Source organism: Galeopterus variegatus, unplaced genomic scaffold (assembly GCF_000696425.1).
Source record: "Galeopterus variegatus unplaced genomic scaffold, G_variegatus-3.0.2 Scaffold5505, whole genome shotgun sequence".
NCBI lineage: Eukaryota > Metazoa > Chordata > Mammalia > Dermoptera > Cynocephalidae > Galeopterus > Galeopterus variegatus.
Genome location: NW_007731616.1, coordinates 7,016 through 26,902, shown reverse-complemented (window position 1 = coordinate 26,902; position 19,887 = coordinate 7,016). Strand labels below are relative to the sequence as shown.

Sequence of the window (19,887 nt, the reverse complement as noted above, 5' to 3'; positions counted from 1 at the left end):
AAAAAAAAAAAAAAAAAAAAAAAAAAAAAAAGAAATTTTTGTCCACTCCAAGGTCATGGAGATGTTTTCCCCTAAAAGCTTTATTATTTTACCTTTCACAGTTGGATTTTTGTGTATGTTATATGAGTTCCAGATAAATCTTTCCACTGGATATTTAATCCAGAACCATGTATTTAAAAAGATGATCCTTTCCCATTATACATGTGTCACCTTTGTAATGAATCAGGTGATTGAATATTGTCTGTTTCCAATCTCTCTATTCTGTTCCACTGGTCAGATTGTTTATCCATCTAAAGTACTGTAGTGTTAGAATAGTACTTCATATCTAGTAATGTAAATCCTCTGGTTTTGCTCACCTTCTTCAAGACTATATGGCTGTTTTTGGCCTGAGCTCGTGACTTTTTTTTTAATTTCCTCGATCTGTCTACTGAAAAGGGCTGGAAGCAATAACACCCAATTAACAGTGAACATGTCTAGCTCTCAGATCTTGATTTCTAAATAAAATTCCTAACTAAAAAGAACCAGAGATCCTTAGAGAAAGAGCTCACTCCAAAACTGGGCCAATAAAAGTATAATGTGATCCTGAAATATATTCTAGAAAGTACTCAAAAATTAAGGGGGATTGGACAAAAGGACACAAAAGCCACCTTGAAAGGGGTCTTATTGGTCAAATTTGGAGCAATTTGTGCATCAAAAATGCTGACAATAATGGATAATTCCTTTCTAACTTTAAAAAATAAAGAATCTATGAGTCCACAGTGATACTCCTTTTAGAAAAGAAGGCTCTTTTTTTTTCAGAAGAATGTCAGCTAATAAATATAGAAGGAATGTCAGAATTAGAAATCGTCATTTTGCAAGTACCTTTGTAATAATTAATTTAAGCAGGAATCATCATTCAAACCATGTGTGAAAGATAGTTGGGAAATAGAATGGTCTTATAGTCTCAAGGTACTATCCCACACATTACTATTAATTACAAAAAGGAAAGGGCATATTTACACGGGAGAAATTGGAGGAGAAGGAAAACACCACTTTAACCAAGTGATCAAACTTAATCTCACCAATAATGGGACAAACTGTCATGTACCTCCTGATTAATTTACTGAGGACACATCTCCTACATAATATTCTCACCAAAAATTCTCACCTGGATTGATCACAAGGACCCAATCAGACAAATAAAAAATTAGGGTCATTCTGCAAAATAATTGGCCCAAACTCTTCAAAAATGCCAAGTTATGAAAGAGTAAAAAAAAAAAAAAAAAAAAAAAAAAAAAAAAAGTGGGGGAACTGTACTACCCTAGGGGAGATTAAAGGCACATGACAACTAAATACAATGAGTGATATCTGATTAGATGCTGGATTTAAAAAAAAAAAACTATAAAGGACATTATCAGAGAAAGTGAGGAAATATGAATATGGGGCTGTATATTAAACACTACTACTATACCAATGTTAAAATTTTTGAGGGTTATAACCATGCAGAAGATATGTATAATATACAGAAGAATGTATTTATTCTTAGAAGATGCCTGTTAGCATATTTGGACAGGCCTGCAACTTACTTGTAAATAGTCCTTAAATGAAGTTAATAAACTGCTCTAACTCCAGGAGTTAAAAAAATGTGAAGACTGTTACTCTACTTTAGGAAATTAGAAGAAAAAAATGCCCATTTACATTTTTCCATAGAAAGGATACAACTGACTTACAGAACTAGTAAAAGTGGGTTTTTAATTTAGTCTTTAAATGTCAAATACTTTATTATGAAATACATTGCCATAATCGAGCAATCTATTTTTAGCTTTCAATTTTACTGACAAAATCTGAAAATATATTTGTTTAAAAGGTTTAAAAAAACAGGGCCGGCCCGGTGGCGCACTGCTATAGTGCGCCGCTTGGGAAGTGCGGCGGCGCTCCCGCCGAGGGTTTGGATCCCACATACAGACCGGTTCCCGCTCACTGGCTGAGCGAGGCGCGGGAGCAACGCCGAGGGTTGCGATCCTGTTGCTGGTCCTGGCCCGGTACGGGTGCGACACTGAGGGTTGCGATCCGTTGCCGGACACGGAAAAAGACAAAAAAGGAAAAAAAAAAAAAAAAGGTTTAAAAAAACACAAAATGATTATCTGGATATCTCCCACTAGAGAAATTTTTAAAATTTCTTCATTCATTTAGTGGAATACCTTCAAAAGCACTAGGCTGTGATGGACACACAAAATTGACTACAGTTCCTACCAAGGCGCTTGCTTTAAAGCAATTCTTCCTAGCATGGCAACACTTTCTGAGAAGAGTGTAAAGTGGAATACGACATGAGAAGAGAATACTGAATATGTTGATGTATTTTTCTTTATTTGTATAAACGACCACATGAATAAACTTTATATAGCACCCATTACATATGTTGATTACATTTAAATGGAAGGCAATCCTGACAGGTTCAGTGAGGTAAATGGTTGACTACAGAATGTCTTAATCTTCAACAGGCTGTTAAAGTAGAACTATTCTGCTCAAATAAAATCTTAACTTCTTTTTTAGCTTTATATATGGTTATATTTATCACTTTTGTAATTATTTAAATAAAAGTTAAAAGCAATAGTCTATTTCAATAATATATTTATTTTAACTCTCTTTCAAATAAAACTAATCTTCCCTATTGTAACAGCACTCTTCATAACCTTTATAACCTTTAGAGTCAACCATACCTTTAAAACTTTATTCTTTACTAGCTGTGTGTCTGCATTATTTAATCCTTCTGACCCTCAGTTTACAGGTCTTATAAAACGAAAACAATTAAAGCCTACCTCATAGGTAAAATGCCTTTGCCTACTTAGAATTTGGTCCTTTAACTTGGCTCTTTACCAGTTGGTCCAGGCCTATTGTGTGGGCAAGGAGGAATAATGTGGTAACATGCAGAAACACGGAGAAAAACCTAACACTGTGCCTTGTTTGTAGGTGGATCTAAAAAAATTATGTGTTGACTGGTTATATTATCAAAGGGAGTGAGGAAAAAAGTGGTTTGTTTTTGTGAGAAAACAACAGGGTAACTAACAAAATGTAAGCGTTAGGTATTTAATCTATATGATTAAGGTCCTCATAGTCTAACAAGTGTATAGCCTAAAAATAAAAATTCTTTTGGAAAAGAATTATTCTGTATTAGCACACTAAAACCACTTTACACTTTAATTCAAGTAATTATGTTTTCAAATATTTGGGCCAACAAAATGGAATTGTATATATGAAACTCATTTGAAAAAAACCCAAATATGCTATATTCTAAAGTACAAAGTATATGTGGAAGACATAATTAGTCTTTTTACTTTTCATTTATTCAGTAGTGTCTTATTTATTTGGCTTCCATCTGTAGTATCAGCAGGTCATTTTGACCAAATGTGAGTGAGAACCAAACCCGGCAGCTCCTTGATGCAGCTGCCCATCTGCTCTAGGTTGGTTCTTCTGGACCTTGGGGGTCAGGATTGGCAGGAGGCCTCATTCACCAAGCCCACTCTAGAGACTCTGACCTGCTCTCAGTCTCCTGAATCCCACTCTGGCCTCATAGCAACTGTGAGACAGGCACAAGACAGCACCCATGGGCAGCAAGGGATAGCCCTGTGAACCGAGGTGGGAACCTTAAACCACTGGGCCCCAGGACAAAGTAGAAGTACAGACTACAGAGATTTTGATCAAATTATGCTTCTGTCATTATGTTGATATACAGTTTTGAGTGGTGTGATCAGATCATCTCAACAAAATTCTATTTTATTTCTATGACACCACTCAAAATTCCGTATCAATATAAATCTTTCTTTAAAGCTCTACTCATCAACAGAGACTCTGTGATGTGGTAAATATCCAACTTGACATTTAGTCGGGTCTAAGTAGAATTCCCTCAATATCCTAATAGAATTATGAGCTATCAATGCACTCTGATATTCTCCATTATATAATATGGCATTTTTTAAAAAAGCCCAACATTCTTTAAAGACAACAAAAACAAAATCCAGACACTCAGCAATGTAGCATTCACAGTGTTATATTCAATAAAAAATTGCTAGACAACTTGCCAAGAAACAGGAAAATGTGACTCTTTAATGGGAGAAAAATTTGTCAATAAAAACAGACTCAGAATGACAGAGAAAAACGGAACTGTTAACAGCTACTATAACTATGTACAAGTATTTAAAGTAAACCATAAATAGAATGAGAAATGGTCAATGCAAAAAAAGAACAAAATGGCACTTCCAGAGATAAATGTATAATATCTATGATAAACATTTTAATGGATGAGATTAGTATTAGAAACGATCAGTGAACACTTGAGCTGCATTAGAAAGAATTGGTGAACATTTCAAAAAAAGGGGTTTTGCTAATAAGACATTGCAAGAATAAAAATAATAGTAAAATAATTTTTAAAATAACATTAAAAAAGGCAAGAAAAGAGGAATAAAGTGAAAGAGAACAGATCAGACAAACAAAATATATGGAAAGATGAAGGGTTTAAACCCAATTGTAGTAGGTAAGTCTCCAAGATAGCCCCCAATAACCCCTGCTTTTGATATTTACGGCCTTGTTTAATCCTCTCCCCTTGAGTAATTTGCTTTTAATCAACAGAATATGGCAATGTTACAAAAGATTATCACTTTAGTCTTACTAGCAGATTTCTCTCTCACTGGCTTTAATAAAGCAAGCTGAGGGTGCCCTCCAGCCAACAGCCAGCAAAGAACTGAGGCTCAGAGTCCAACAGTCCCCAAGGAACTGAATCTTGCTAAAAACAATATAAGAAGATCTTTCCCCAGTTGAACATTCAGATGAAACCCCAGCCCTGGCTGTCACGCTAACCGCAGGCTCCTAAGAGACCCTAAGGCAGAGGTGCCCAGCTAAGCCATGCCTGAATTCCTGACCCACAGAAACTGTGAAATAATAAATGTGTGTTGTATTAAGCTTCTCTGGTTTGAAGTAATTTGTTACCCAGTACTAGATAACTAATATACCAGGTATATCAATAATTACCATAAATGTAAATGATCTACATATTGCAATTAAAAGAGATTGTCAGACTAGATTTAAAAAAGAAAGATCCAGCTCTATGCCATTTATAAAAAACCCACTTTAATATAAGGATACAGATAGATTAAAGGTAAGAAGCATGGGAAAAAGATATCTCATGTAATGCTAAGCATAAGGAACTTAGAAGTGCTACATGAGAGTACTTCAAAAAGTTCGTGGAAAGATTCACATTATCTTTTAATTCTATTTTTCTATGAACCTTTTGAAGTACCCTCATATTTAGGTTCTATACAAGAGTACTTCGAAAAGCTTGTGGAAAATTCATATTATTTTTTAATTCTATTTTTCCATGAATCTTTTGAAGTACACTTGTGTTAATATCAAACAAAGTAGACTTTAGGAAAAGAATCATTACCATGGATGGAGGGACATTTAATAGTGTAAAAGGATCAATTTATCAAGAATATATAACAAAGCCTCAAAATACATTAAGCAAAAACAATACCTAAAGAGAAATAAACAAATCCATAATGGTAGTGGAGTTTTCAACATTTCAAACTGAGTAATTGGTAGAAAAGTAAGTAGGAAATTAGTAAGGATATAGAAGACTTCAACAATCTATCAAACAGCTGGACCTAGCTAATATTTATATAACATTCCACACTCATGGGTACATGAAACGTTCATGGTCATTTAAGAAATGTATATGTTTTCATGAGAGAATATACTTTAAATAGTTTCAGTGTTAATAGTTGAAGAAAACAAAAACCAAAATACTTTCTAAAACCACTGGACCCTGACAGTTATAATTTAAGACTTAAGTTTTTGGATTTCTTTAAATTTCTTCTTATTTCTTTAGTCCTAATTTGATCTAATGGGTATAAGTTTAAATTCCTTTATCTGGAAAATCCTCCAACTTATAATATTTGGGTATCCAAATAAAATCTTCAACTTTTTGAAGGCGTAGTATTTTGCTTCTGTTGAGGGTTCAGAAAGCATTCAGGAGTCAATCAGCTACTCTACTTCTATGCACAAATAAATGAGCAAGCATACAATTATGAAGCCAGAGATTTCATTATTTCATCAGCAAATTATTATTTAACCAAATTCCATTTCCTTCAAAAAATAAAGAGACTAACAGAAATATAGAAAGAGTAACAGAAAAATCTGTTAGAAAATATATTAGAAGAGTAATACTTTCTCGCATTAAGAGCATGTCTATTTAAATATCACTGTTATTCTTGGCTTGAGAAAAACAGTAAGACACACACATATCTTTTCAACATATATTATTTATTTATATTTTAAACATCAATCAAGAGCCACATTAATTCTCTAGTACATTCAATAACTATTTGTGACCAATTACTAAGTAATCTATTATTTCACTTTCGTTTCTATTATTATTATTATTATTAATTTTATTATTATTATTTTTTTTACTAAGGAGACCTAAAACATCCTGTGTTTCTGACAGGTTATTAGAATATGATAAAATGAGTTTTACTTTTACTACTAATTTCAAGAGGCTTGGTTGAGATCATAAATCATTTTACTTGCCTGTGTCCCATTTTTAAACTCATTCAAATCATATTTGGCTCCTACATCAGGATCAGATATGAAATTATAAGAAATTTTTGATTATTTATGACTTATTTAATAGTTAAAATTTAATGCATTCATGTAAAAGATTAACTCATTGAAAGGAAACATGCAAAGAAGAAAACAAACCATATAAAATCCCCCAACAAAACTGACCCTTCTAATGTGGAATGCTGTTCACCCCTGGAATTTCTTACATGTTACTCACAGACTTCAGATGGGATAACCATGAAGTTGTTAGCAGTTAAGCCAACTATGAACCAAATAAATCCTAATTACCCATTTCCTTAAGTTGTCCAGGCTCCAAATCTCTTGGGTTCTGCCCTTTTCATTTATTTTTAGCACTATATACTTTTTAAAAAAAAGAAATGTATAATAATACACAAAATATTTTTAAGGGGACCCAGAATAATTGAAAAACAACTTATAGATCCATCCACTTCAGTGTCCTTAAAACATCATCTGAACAGCTGCCATCACACCAAGATTTCATAGAAGAATATTCTAAAACAGTAATAATACACAAAATATTTTTAAGGGGACCCAGAATAATTGAAAAACAACTTATAGATCCACCCACTTCAGTGTCCTTAAAACATCATCTGAACAGCTGCCATCACACCAAGATTTCATAGAAGAATATTCTAAAACACTAGAACTGTTTCTGTTTCTACATGTTCCAAAGGTCATTGTGAAACAAGTAATCATATGCATTGTATGTATTTTTATATATTTGCTTTTTAAAAGATTATTTCTGAATTTAATCAATTTCTTTGTTAAATGATTGGTTTGATAATGAAAACATTTTAATTTAGAGATGTGATTATGATGTATATTTCCTGGAATCAAAACAAAAAAGAAAAAGAATTTAGAAGATAACTCAGAACAAGAAATCTCTTTAAACATTATAAGTAACTGTTTTATTACTTCAAAATACCAGAAGTCTTCTGTAAAGTACTTATACATATCAAATCCCTTAAAAGAGTCTCAGCAACCATATCTACTATCTTAATCTCTTCAGAACAAGTACATAAGAAGGAGAAAAATCTATAAATCAGTCCTCAATGACAGAGGGTTTGTTTAGGAGTTTACCAAATGGAATGACCCTGCTGGAATTCCTTCAAGTGGCCTGTGAAAATGTCAGAATGGAGTCTGTTTTAGAGGTCACAGTCCCTAGAGAGCTCTGAGTTTTGGCCTGTTTGTCTTTTCACATGCTTTAATATTTGAAAATCCTTCCTTGTAGACACTGACTGATGCCCAGGGAATGCTAGGATTGTGGGAACTGGCAGTACCCACGAGAGACAAACTTCATGGGAAATCAGTGCCTACTGCATTTGCCCTCTCGGCGCTCATCAGATAAATTACTCTTCAAATGTTATGAAGGTACATGGTGAGACACTAAGAAACTGCATTTCATTTTGATTTCTTTAAAAAGAAATATTTGTGGAAAACTGGGGCAAAAATTACTGAGACTATTGATAGAAACACTAAGTTATAAAACACAATGGTGGAAACCCTGAAAAACTATATTTATTTAGTATGAATTAAAATAGTGCATTCTCAAAATATCACTCTAATAACAAATAAAGTGCTATGTGCCCACACTGTTCTAAATTCTTGACTCATATTAATTTATCTAATCCTCATAGCAATCCTACAAAGCAAGTACTAGACTGATCCCTATTTTGCAGATGAGGAAATTAAGGCAAAGGAAGGATAATTAATCTGTCCAAATTCACATTGCTAGTAATGGTGTAGCCAGGATCTAGACTCTGACAGGGTAGCTCCAGAGTTGGTGCTCTTAACCACTGTACCTGTTGCCTTCTTCATCATATTTTTACATCAAGCATGCAATGCTGGGTAACTGTGACATGTACTGAGTGCTTAAGATGTTAAGTAAGAGGTGCCATGTATGTTTCAGTCACTTTAAATGCTTTATTTCATTTAATCCTTCCAAAAACATATGAGGTCCATCTACCATTTATTCCTATTCATAGATGAGACACAGGCTTGGAGTGGCCTGACACTAGTCACACATCTAGTGCAATGGAGCGAGTTCTAGCTAGGCTTGATTCTACAGCTCTTTCTTTAAAACTAGGTTCTTCTTCCTGTCAGTTATCTGTAAGAATCATCTCTACATTAATTTTTTGTATATAGTCAAGGGAATTACTTTTAAAGATCTATGTATCCAACAATTTTATGAGAATATACTACACTTTGAATTGCCAATATTGTACTAGACGCTTAAAATCTAGGAATTATTTTAGGGCAAGAGACACAATGATGATCATTCAATAAATGTGTGCTTACAACAAAAAAATTTTAAGCACCCTCATTTCCATCCTTAAAATGCAAATTTTTAAATATTTTGGGAGAGCTGAGTATTCTGATATGGCAAACTTTTATATAATACATGATGGTGATTTGATCAAGCAGTCCAATCAACATTTCTTCATTTTTTTTTAAAATCAGTATTCCTCTTAACTCTATGTCAGGATCAAGGCTTCTGTCAAAGAGGGTCTTCTATTTTGTAGCTATGAATCTCTAATCTGCAGTGCTGACCAATTCTAACACTTGTCAGTTTTAAAGTTAGCCTACAAGAACCAAAGGCAAGTTGTGAATCAGACTTTTTGCTTTTCTTGTTATATTTTTATTAAACAGGCCATATATCAAAAATTTAGATACCCACCTATTAGCATTTCCTTAATGAAAACAACAACATAAATGACCAGAAAAGAACATAAATAATTTGGGCTTCAGAAAAAGCTGAAATAGTGTCTTTTACCTGATAGTCTGATGCTACTATAAAAATGTTGTATTTTGTTTTGCTTTTGGTGGCAGGCCAGTACAGGGATCCGAACCCATGACCTTAGTGTTATAATGCTGTGCTCTAACCAACTGAGCTAACCAGCCGGCCTAAAAATGTTAACACATACCTGCCAAAAACCATGAATAGGAAGATACTGCATATTCTAAATTAGATACATTATTTTTGAGAATGACATAAATTAAATGTTTCCTTCCTTTTAAATATAGGGAGAAAGTCTGACTAATTGAGAGAACTGGCCTGTATGTTTAATAATACATCCATGAGTAACATATTAAACAGCAACATGACTAGTTTGTATCTATGGAAAATTCCATCGGTTAACTGAGATGGAAGTTATCTTCCATTCTTCCTGTTTCTGCTGCCCAATGAATAGCACAAGGCAAAAGTGATAATGAGATATAAGAACACATGATGTAATGAGGAAGGGCAGCCAGAGAAAGACACATGGGCTAGAAGCTACCATACAGATATTACAATGGGCATATTGTGACACAGAGTTTCTTAGACTTACCCATGCTCACAGATGGAGTCAGCAGAGAAGACTGGTGTCCTGACTCCCAAAAGACTACACTTCCTGTTAATAATAGTGAGGGCAGCAGGTGAGGGTAGGAGAGCCAACAGTATGAATTAATTTAAATGGAGTCAGAAAAACATTGGGTATATTTGCTAATTAGTCTGGGTGATTATTAATTACAAACCAAAGAAAAAATTGCAACATTTGTTATTCTAACATATTTGTCTTACTTTCTGTCACAACAGTACTTTATTACTGATGTCTTAAAATATAAGCTAATAACAAAGGAAGAAAAATAATCATGAAATCACTTTTGTTTATCAGGATCTGTCAGAGGTATGGTAGAGAACATGTACCTGATTTCTATCTTTTCTCTTCCCTTTTTAGCTAGAAGAGGTCTTTGTAGTTGGGTTAGGCAACAGACATAAATAAAAAGAACCCGAGCTTAATATTACTAAGGTTCTCAGCCCTGCAGAAGAACTGATTATAAACTACCTATTCAATCCTAAGTAAACTTGAAAGGTCTAAGAAGCTAGGAGGTTACAGTTGAGTAATATTTACTAACTAATCATTTATATTATATACATTATATTGTATAATTGCTTACTGAGGGGCAGAAAAAGTGGTTTCTTAAAAAATTAGTTTCAGTTTATTCACCGGTCCAATGTCTAATATAAACCATATGGTAGACTCTATTTTATGAAAATTATCTCAAATAATCTATATAAGAAATAACGTACTTCTATGACTCTAATACGTGTAGAAAAGTAAAAATTTAAGGTAAATATTTTTGTAAGCTTAAGATAATGTGGTCTCATTGCTGGGTTAGACTGCTAATTACTATTATGTTTTAAGTCTTACTTTTAATAAATATGTTAATTATTGACATCCCAAGGACATTTCTACAATAGGACACAATTTAAAGACTGGATAAATTACTCAAAATGAGGCTTCAGGAATGTCATAACTAGGGTGTATGGTCTTGTGGATACACCTGTGAAACCGTAAGCTTCATCTACCCCCCAGCACTAACTGTGTGCTCATGTTAGCATTCTGATGCTGTTACCTCAGGAGGAGATCAGATGCACTGCCAGCTACAAATGGGAGAAGGTCAATTCACACAGATTCCCCACTCCCCACCCTGCCGCTTGGGTGTGTTTAGCAGGGCACTAAGGCAGACTAAATTCCCAGTAACAACAAAACTATCTAAATAAGAAACCCAGAGTAGAAAAAAAGAAGGCAGATGGGGTTACAGGTGCTTATTTACATTGTGAAACAAAACATGCTATTTAATAGGAGACTTTATAAAGGCCATTATGAAATAGAGTACCTCACCCTTAAAGCACTTATAAGGTTTCTTTTTCCTTTTCATTTTGCAGAATTTATGAGATTATCACAAACATAGGAGTATGAGACCTGCCACAATGAAAAATTTTATTTGCAAATGTCACAAGGTTTGCAGCTTGCTTTTAAATATTATAATTGTGGTTAGTATAAGTCCTAAAGCCTAATTTAAAGAAATATTAAAAACTTGACTAAGGAAAGTGATATTCAAGGAGTGTGTATTTCTCTTCTCAATCTAAGTATTCTAGTTCGTGAAAGCAGGAAAAAAAATTATCTCAATGTATCAGAATGTTTATTAATGTCCTTGAGAATTAAATATTCCAGATCCTAAATATGTTGACAGCAAAGTCAACAAGATATTTTATAGAAAATTATTCATTCCTATTACCTCCAGTTACAGAAAGGAAAAGCAAGAATCCCATAGTTCTGTGTTAACTATTTAGCATCTATTTATTTCCTTCCCATTTATGACACTATGAGAATTTTCTGTCTGGCTGTCTGTTCCAGAGAAAAACAGAAATTTCCTCTCTTTCCCTCACCAATCTCCATTCAGCTATACCAGCTCATGTACAGTTTAAGGAACACAGTTTTGCCTAGGACTGACGCTTATCACCTTTGTGTTTCCAAACACCCAAACTGACAGTAAGCCTAACAGGTTAAGGAGGAGTGGGGACAGGTTTTCAAAGTAAAACCCAAAGAAAAGACCAAATGTGAACATATGCCACTTATTTTCTATGTGCAAGGCAAGCAGTTTTCTTTGGCTTAGATCCACGGCTAGGCAAAGTTCATCTGACTGTTTGCAAATATATTAATACATGTATTGAATCCACCGCAAAGAACTATCTTGTGTTCCCTTGTGTGCAACAAACTTTTGAATAAATTATTTTCTCTGGTAAGTCATCATTCAGGAACAGAACAAGAGATGGTGTAAAAGTGTTCAGTGTAAATTTAACGGATACGAACTCTTAGAAAAAAATTATAAGAGGGGACCATAAGCTCAAAACCATAACAAGTATAGTAAATAGTAATACCAAAGTTTAAAATAAGAAAAAGTAAGTCTCTCCTCTTTACTGAGGCCTAAAACATCCTATTTCACAGCAAATACAGCTTCAAAAAGTCTTTTTATATAGGAAAAGGAAGGAGGCAGATACTGATTTTACACCTACTCGATACTACTGATAGCTGGCCTGTGGTGTATCTGTGGCCCTGGTAACATGATTGATCCTCACCTTAAAAACACCTAGACTCAAGATGTACCAAAAAGTATTAAAATGCCAAACAGCTTTTAAAAATGTAAATCTATATTAACTTCTCTGCTTACTCTATAATAATACAAGCAATGACTTAAAAGCTTAAATTCACCAACCAGCACCCTCTAGAGTTGCTCTGCCTGACAGCTTATTATTCTTGCAAATGACCTCATGAATGAACAAATGAACAGCTTCTCCCTCAGAGTACCCTTAGAGTATAGGCACAGGCAAAGAGCTGTAGCTCCATCAGTGATGTTATTTCTACCCATTTTGTTACTCCCTAGTTTTAAGAAGCTATGCAACTTACAGCACCTGAGCTTTTTCTATTTATGTACTGAAAGACTTGTTCCTTTGACTGATTTCTCTTTTATTCCCAGTTCTGAGCATCTGAAGGAATGTTAATACTGAAACGTGAAGATGAATCTAATGTGTGTATAAAATGTCAAAAAGAAGGTCAATGTCCCTGCACATGTGTTGTTTTAGTAAGGTACATTATTTGTGTGCTTCGGTATATCCGTTTTCCTTTATGAAAGGCTCATCTGTTGGGAAAAGTTAATTGCCTAAAGAGTTGCCTTACTTTTGAGGTACTACTTGCTACAGAATTACTTTAGCCACATACAGGGTGGTAAAGGAAAACCCTCGCTTATTGTGACTAATCATCTTCCATATTTACCGCAGAAGTGGGAATATCCTGCAACTCCACTATCATTACCAGCATAAATATTAATCAAAAATAAGGGAAGATCCTGGAATCATAACTTAAATGTCAACTTCACTTTCCTTGTAAAGTTTATTTATAAACTATTAGATTATATAATCCTTTTACATACTACTCAAAAATTGAAATATCTCCATGGAATCATAACTTAAATGTCAACTTCACTTTCCTTGTAAAGTTTATTTATAAACTATTAGATGATATAATCCTTTTACATACTACTCAAAAATTGAAATATCTCCATTTTTCCCCAACAGAAAAGAAAATTATCCTAATAAGTGAAATTTTAATGCTTAGGGATAACAGTAAAACACAATCACCAAAAAAAAAAAAAAGCATTCAATATTTCATAATATCTAAACAGTTCTTTGTACTGATTAATTTTGAGGCCAACAGCTACATTTTGTATGTGATATAATTTAAATACAGTATTAAGAAGACCTAAAAAAAATAAACATACATTTACTAAATCATTAAAAGAAAAAAAGTTATGCTCCTTTCATTTATACATTGATGTGAATATACTCTGCTCATATAACTGTCAAAAACCTAGATTTAGGGGCTAGTCAGTTAGCTCAGTTGGTTAGAGCACGGTGTTGATAACACCTAGGTCCAGGGTTTGATCCCTGTACTGGCTAGCTGCCCAAAACAAAAAATAACCCTAGATTTCATTTTTTTATTTAACATTTTTATTTGTTTTAATTGACAAATAAAAATTGTCTATATTTATTGTGTACAAGATGTTGTTTTGAAATATGTACACACTGTGGAACGGCTAAATTGAGCTAATTAACATATGCATTACATATTTATCTTTTTTTGTGGTGAGCACTTAAAATCGACTTTCTTAGTAATTTTCAAGAATACAATACATTGTTGTAAACTATAGTCACAGTCCCCATCTTGTACAACAGATCTATTGAACTTATTCCTCATATCTAACTGAAATTTTGTATCCTCTGACCAACATCTCCCCAAAAATCTAGATTTCTCAGTTGTACAGATTCCTTTTATACCTTGGATTATGTACGAAAACTAAGCTATTATATTATAAGCCTGAAATTAAAGTATATGACTGAATATAAGGTAAGATTTCTAACTTCCTTAAGTCATTTAATAGAAAAGGAGGAATTGTCTCATGTTTGAGTCCTCACGCAGTATCTCATATTATGAGATGCTCTCTCATTAACTTAATAGTGAACAAAAAAGTACTCTTTGGGAAAACACATTGCCTTAAAAACTAACTTCATTCAAAGCTAGTTTTAGGTTTATAGAAATATCTTAATGAGATTCAGAAAAAAAAAAAAGAAAAAAATCAATACACTATTCCCAGATTATAACCTTAAAATTGAAAGTGTTGGATGTAGTTACAAGGAAGCTTTTAATAACTGTTTTTTTTTTTAAAAAAAGATGACTGGTAAGGGGATCTCAACCCTTGGCTTGGGGTTGTCAGCACCACGCTCAGCCAGTGAGCTAACTGGCCATCCCTATAGAGGATCCGAACCCATGGCCTTGGTGTTATCAGCACCACACTCTCCCGTGTGAGTCACGGGCCGGCCCTAATAACCGCTTTTTAAAACTAGTAACAGTAGTTAATTTTGGGAAGTAACTGGGCAGGTAAGGGACGAGATTGGGAGGGTGACCTACTTCTCACTATCTACCCATAACATTCTAAATCATTTGAATATATTATCTACTAAAAAAAGGGGCTAAATTATAAAACAGAAACTATACCCCCATAAAATGTTCTAACCAATGACAAATCAAACATAAATGATTATGCTGTAGAGATTATGAATATATAAGACAATTTTTTAAGAAAACAGTCCTGCTGTTTTGTGAATGTTACTTGTGACACAGACATAAAATTTTCAGTGTCAGGTGATGCATATATTGAAAAACTATTGTTTTTAAAACAAAAGAGACAAATGAAGATATGTCCTGGAAATTGGTACCAGATAAATGATGGATGGGGTCCTACTGATATAAACACCAATCACAAAGATTCTTGTATAGTGTTTGAGCAGGATGGTTTATGAACTATGAGAGTAGATAATGCAATCCTTCTACATTCTTGCACTGCTTCATAAAGTATAACTAAATTAATAAATTAAAATGTTTACTTCTTTAAAATTTTTTAAAGGAATGACTACTCTATATTTGGGCATACCTTATATTCAGATATACATGTAGTAACTTTTGCAAGAGAATGTGGTGAGCTGTACCAAGTAAATGACCATAAAGTATAAACTTTCTCCACACACTTCCCTCCCCTGCTACAGAGGACCATTTTTGTGAGCAACTGTAGATTCCGATTTTATACCAATTATACTCTTATTTTATTTTAGGGTAATGTGGACATTCTACTGGTCCAAGTGTACCATAAATTTGTAAATTTGATCACATTTAATCATGTTTCAGTAAATGTGGTTATATTCTCTCAGCCACTGTCTAAGGTAAAGCAGGCTCCTAACTGATGGAAGTTTTGAAAGTCATTACCAGTCAAAGCCGCCTGAAAGCTTTGACAGCACCTGCTTTAAACCAATCAAAATGATCAAAGGTTGTGCCTAACAACAAGATTCAGATACAAAGCAAAACATACCTTATTTGAAGGGAGAACAAGTACACCCAAAGACATGTACTAAAAAACTAAGAATAGTAGTACATGTTTTTTTTATCCATTTTCCCAAATAAGATAAGGCCAATAATGAGAAGGATTGGGAAATTCTCAAAACTTAAAAAAGTAAGTAACAAGGTACATAAGGAAGCATTCTGCAGGGAAATGGTTTTATTTCTTCTGGCTTTTAAAACTGAAATTTAAAAAATATATTTGTGAATGTAAGATTCATTGCAACTGTGGAAAGTGTGGTAAATCCAGTAGAAATTCTTAATTCTGCCTTTTTAATATGTATGGTTAGTGTGTTTGTAAATTTTTACATTACTTTGTTAGTTTTAAAAGTAAGTGTATATCATCTATCTCCATTCATGTTAAAAACTACAAGTATTGTATTTTCTGGTGACTCTGGGATGCCTCTGCGATCAATGGAAATTTCCTGAACAGATAAGGAATGAATAGAAAATACTCATTTTAATATAAGAATGAGCCAGCCAAAGACTCAGAATATGGTGATATCCTATACCCATTAATATAAAAAAATATACTCAAGTTGCCTCTGCGATCAATGGAAATTTCCTGAACAGATAAGGAATGAATAGAAAATACTCATTTTTATATAAGAATGAGCCAGCCAAAGACTCAGAATATGGTGATATCCTATACCCATTAATATAAAAAAATATACTCAAGTAGTTCTTGTCTTCTTAGTGATCACTGAGATAGCTTATATTTTGCCACTTCTACAATTAAGGTGCAACACACTGGAGATGGGAAAAGTGAGAAGAGAACGTAGTCATATCCTCAATCTATTTCTCTGGCATCAGCAAAGGAAGCAAGCTACTTTCCAAGGCGATTCCAGCATGAATCTTCTGTTTGTCCTAAAATGGTTGAAATCTAAAGCTTATTTCCAAAGGTAATGTTGCTAGCAAACATACTTAATGAGGCAATAATGAAAAGATTGAATGGAAAGTGATATTCTGCCTGTTACTCAAGACCATCCAGTACCTCTATGAGGTTCTCCTTCGTGACAGACTGCTTGAATGTAACTGACAAAAAAAGAGAAATAAATCTGGGCTTGCAAAGAGGGTAAATCTTTGAATCAAAGTTCTCACTGCACATGCTGAAAAACTCACCATTTTTCCTTTCGTTCAGAGGAGGTAAGTGCTGACTGGACTGCAGGGAGAGTTCCTGGAATTCATGAGCCACGGCTTCACTTTGAGGACTTGGAGCAAGATGGGCTAAAGGTCCCAATTCATCCTCAGTGTCGACTGCCCCTTTGTGATCCATTGTGTTCCAACCACTGGCAACAAAGAGTACGAGACACTTCTTAAATGTGGCCTGTTGAAAAGACTGCCAAAATAAAGAATGTGTAAATAGATAACACATTTATTTTTCTCCAATTTGCACAAAAATATTAAAATGGGAACCCTGGGTTCTAGTCCAGTTTTGCTGCTAGATGACCATTACCAATTCATTACTCTCTCTGGTCCTCAGATTCATTGTCCAACACATAGGAATAATATACTTCCCATCTAAAAAAGCACTTATAAGGTAAATAAAAGTTTAAAGATAATTTGCATAATTTTTTGTAGAATGGATTAAAGAAAGTTATGGCTACTGCTGTCATTATTCAAAGATTTTAATGCATGCTTGAAAATCCATCTTAACTTCTACATATCAAGCAACTTTAAATTAGTCAATATTCACAGCAAGCTGCAATGTTTCTAATAATGACTCTTCATCAGTCTGAGTGTGAGAACAACATGCAACAGAACTTTCAGCTAACCTGCAAAGAACATATAGTTCATGACAAAGAAACAAATCTTTAAGTCACTGAGATGTGCAGTTGTTTATTACCACAGCATAAACTGATCCATTCTGACTGATAGAGAAATTGGTAACAGAAGTACCAAAGATGCAACAAAATCCTAAATATGTGACATTGGCTTAGGGGTTCAACAGTGGATGCAGGAAAACTGCTCAAGGAATCCAGAAGGATGGTGGTCCATGTTACCCAGTAATAACACATTTGATGAAACTGTTGCTTGCTTATTTAGTAGCATTCCACAGCACAGTTTGTTCATGCATTTATCTATTGATGGACATTTGGGTTGTTTCTGGTTTTTGAATATTTCAAATAAAGATGCTATGAAAACTCCTATACAATTATTTATATAGATTGATGCTTTCATTTCTCTTGGGTAAATACTTAGGAGTAGAACAGCTAGATCACATAGCAAGTGTATGTTTAAATTTTTAAGAAACTAATGAACTGTTTTCCAAAGTGGTTATACCACTTTGCATTCTTATCAGCAGGATATGAGAATTCCACTTGTTCCACATTCTTGCCAGCACTTTACATGGTCAATCCATTTCATTTCAGCCACTTTAATGGGCATGTAGTGGTATCACTGCAATTTTAATTTGCATTTTCCTAATAACTAATGATGTTGATCATCTTTTAATGTGCTTATTTGCCATCCCTTTATCTTCTTTGGCTAAGTATCTGATCAAATCTTTTGTTCATTTTTTAAATTAGGTGGTTTATTTTCTTATTGTATTTCAAGAGTTCTTTATATACTCTGCACACAAGTGCTTTATCAGATACGTGATTTGCAAATATTTTCTCCCTGTCTAGGGCTTTTTATGCTCTTAATAGTGTTTTGAAAAGAGGAGATGTTTTTAATTTGACAAAATCCAATTTTTTCTTTTATGAATCATGTTTTTATTATTGTAGCTAATAAATCTTTGATTAGCCCAAGGTCACAAATATCGTCGTCTATGTTTTCTTCTAAATATAGTTTTATGCTATACATTTAAAAGTCTATGGTCCATTTTGAGTTAATTTTTGTATATGTAGTGAGATGTGTTTCTTTTTTTTCTTCTGACTGTTCCAATACCATTTGTTGAAAAGATTATCTTTCTTTACTAAATTGCCTTTGTTGAAAGTCAGTTGACCACATATACATGAATTATTTCTTCACTCTTTATTTAGCTGCCAAAAAGAAGTGAGCCACAAAAAAAGGAGTCTCCTAAATTTTTGTATAAACTCTACCCCAAGTCTCTAGCTGATCCCTAACCTACGTATGTGCAAGGCAGACTCCATGCAGCCCAGCTGAGGCAAGAAGAACTGAACTGAGATTTCAGGGGCTGTGCACTACAGGAAAGAGAGTGTTTACAAAAGTGAGTTCAGCATAGTTAACTGTCTGCTGAAAAAAACCCAACATTCTTAAGAGGAAACCTAACAAAATCCAATGTCTCAACCAGAATTCCACATCCACTCAAAATAGCCTTTAATAATGAAGGCAAAATTGTCACCAGAAGACACACAGTACAAGAAATGCTAAAAGAACTTATTCAAGCTGAAAGGAAGCAATAATGGATGGAAACTTTAATCTTAGGAATGAAAAGCATCAGAAATGGTAAACATGAATGTAAGTACCAAAAACTAGTTTTTCTTCTTAATTTCTCTAATATTAACATTTAAAGCAAAAATTATAACACCTTGTCATGTGGTTTATAATACAGGACAACTATAGCATAAAGGATAAGAGAAGAGTAAATGTATTCAAAGTTTTTACATTGCTATATATTGTAAGGAAGTACTATAACTTTAAGTAGACTGAGAAGTTAAGGTTGTATACTATAATACTTAAATTAACCATTAAAAAAATACTAATAGCTTTAGCTAAAACATCAATAGGGAAATTAAAATGGCTTTGTAAAAATACTCAGTGAACCCACCCAAAAGGAGGAGAAGAATAAGGGCCGGCCCTGTAGCTCACTCGGGAGAGCGCGGCACTGGGAGCACCGAGGCCACAGGTTTGGATCCTATATAGGGATGGCCGGTGCGCTCACTGGCTGAGCGTGGTGCAGACAACACCGCGCCAAGGGTTGAAAAAAAGAAGGAGAACAGAGAAACGAAAAAGAGAAGGGATAAAAAGCAAATAGTAAAATAGTAGACCTAAATCCAACCTTATCAATAATTACATTAAATATAAATAGACTACA

At 33.8% G+C, this 19,887-nt stretch overlaps 1 protein-coding gene across 4 annotated transcripts in view; it reads right to left on the bottom strand.

The window, feature by feature from the left end:
- The window catches only part of MKL2 (MKL/myocardin-like 2), a 124,786-nt gene extending 105,109 nt beyond the window's left edge, over window positions 1-19,677 (bottom strand). For 2 of the 4 annotated variants that reach the window (XM_008589537.1, XM_008589541.1), the window contains exon 1: window positions 17,010-17,231. In XM_008589537.1, coding sequence (XP_008587759.1) covers window positions 17,010-17,163 — 154 coding nt within the window. In that variant the 5' untranslated portion in view covers window positions 17,164-17,231. Of the gene's footprint in view, window positions 1-17,009; window positions 17,247-19,620 lie in introns of those variants that run through there. The other 2 variants (XM_008589542.1, XM_008589540.1) reach the window with 2 other exon arrangements.
- Window positions 19,678-19,887: the final 210 nt, after the last annotated feature.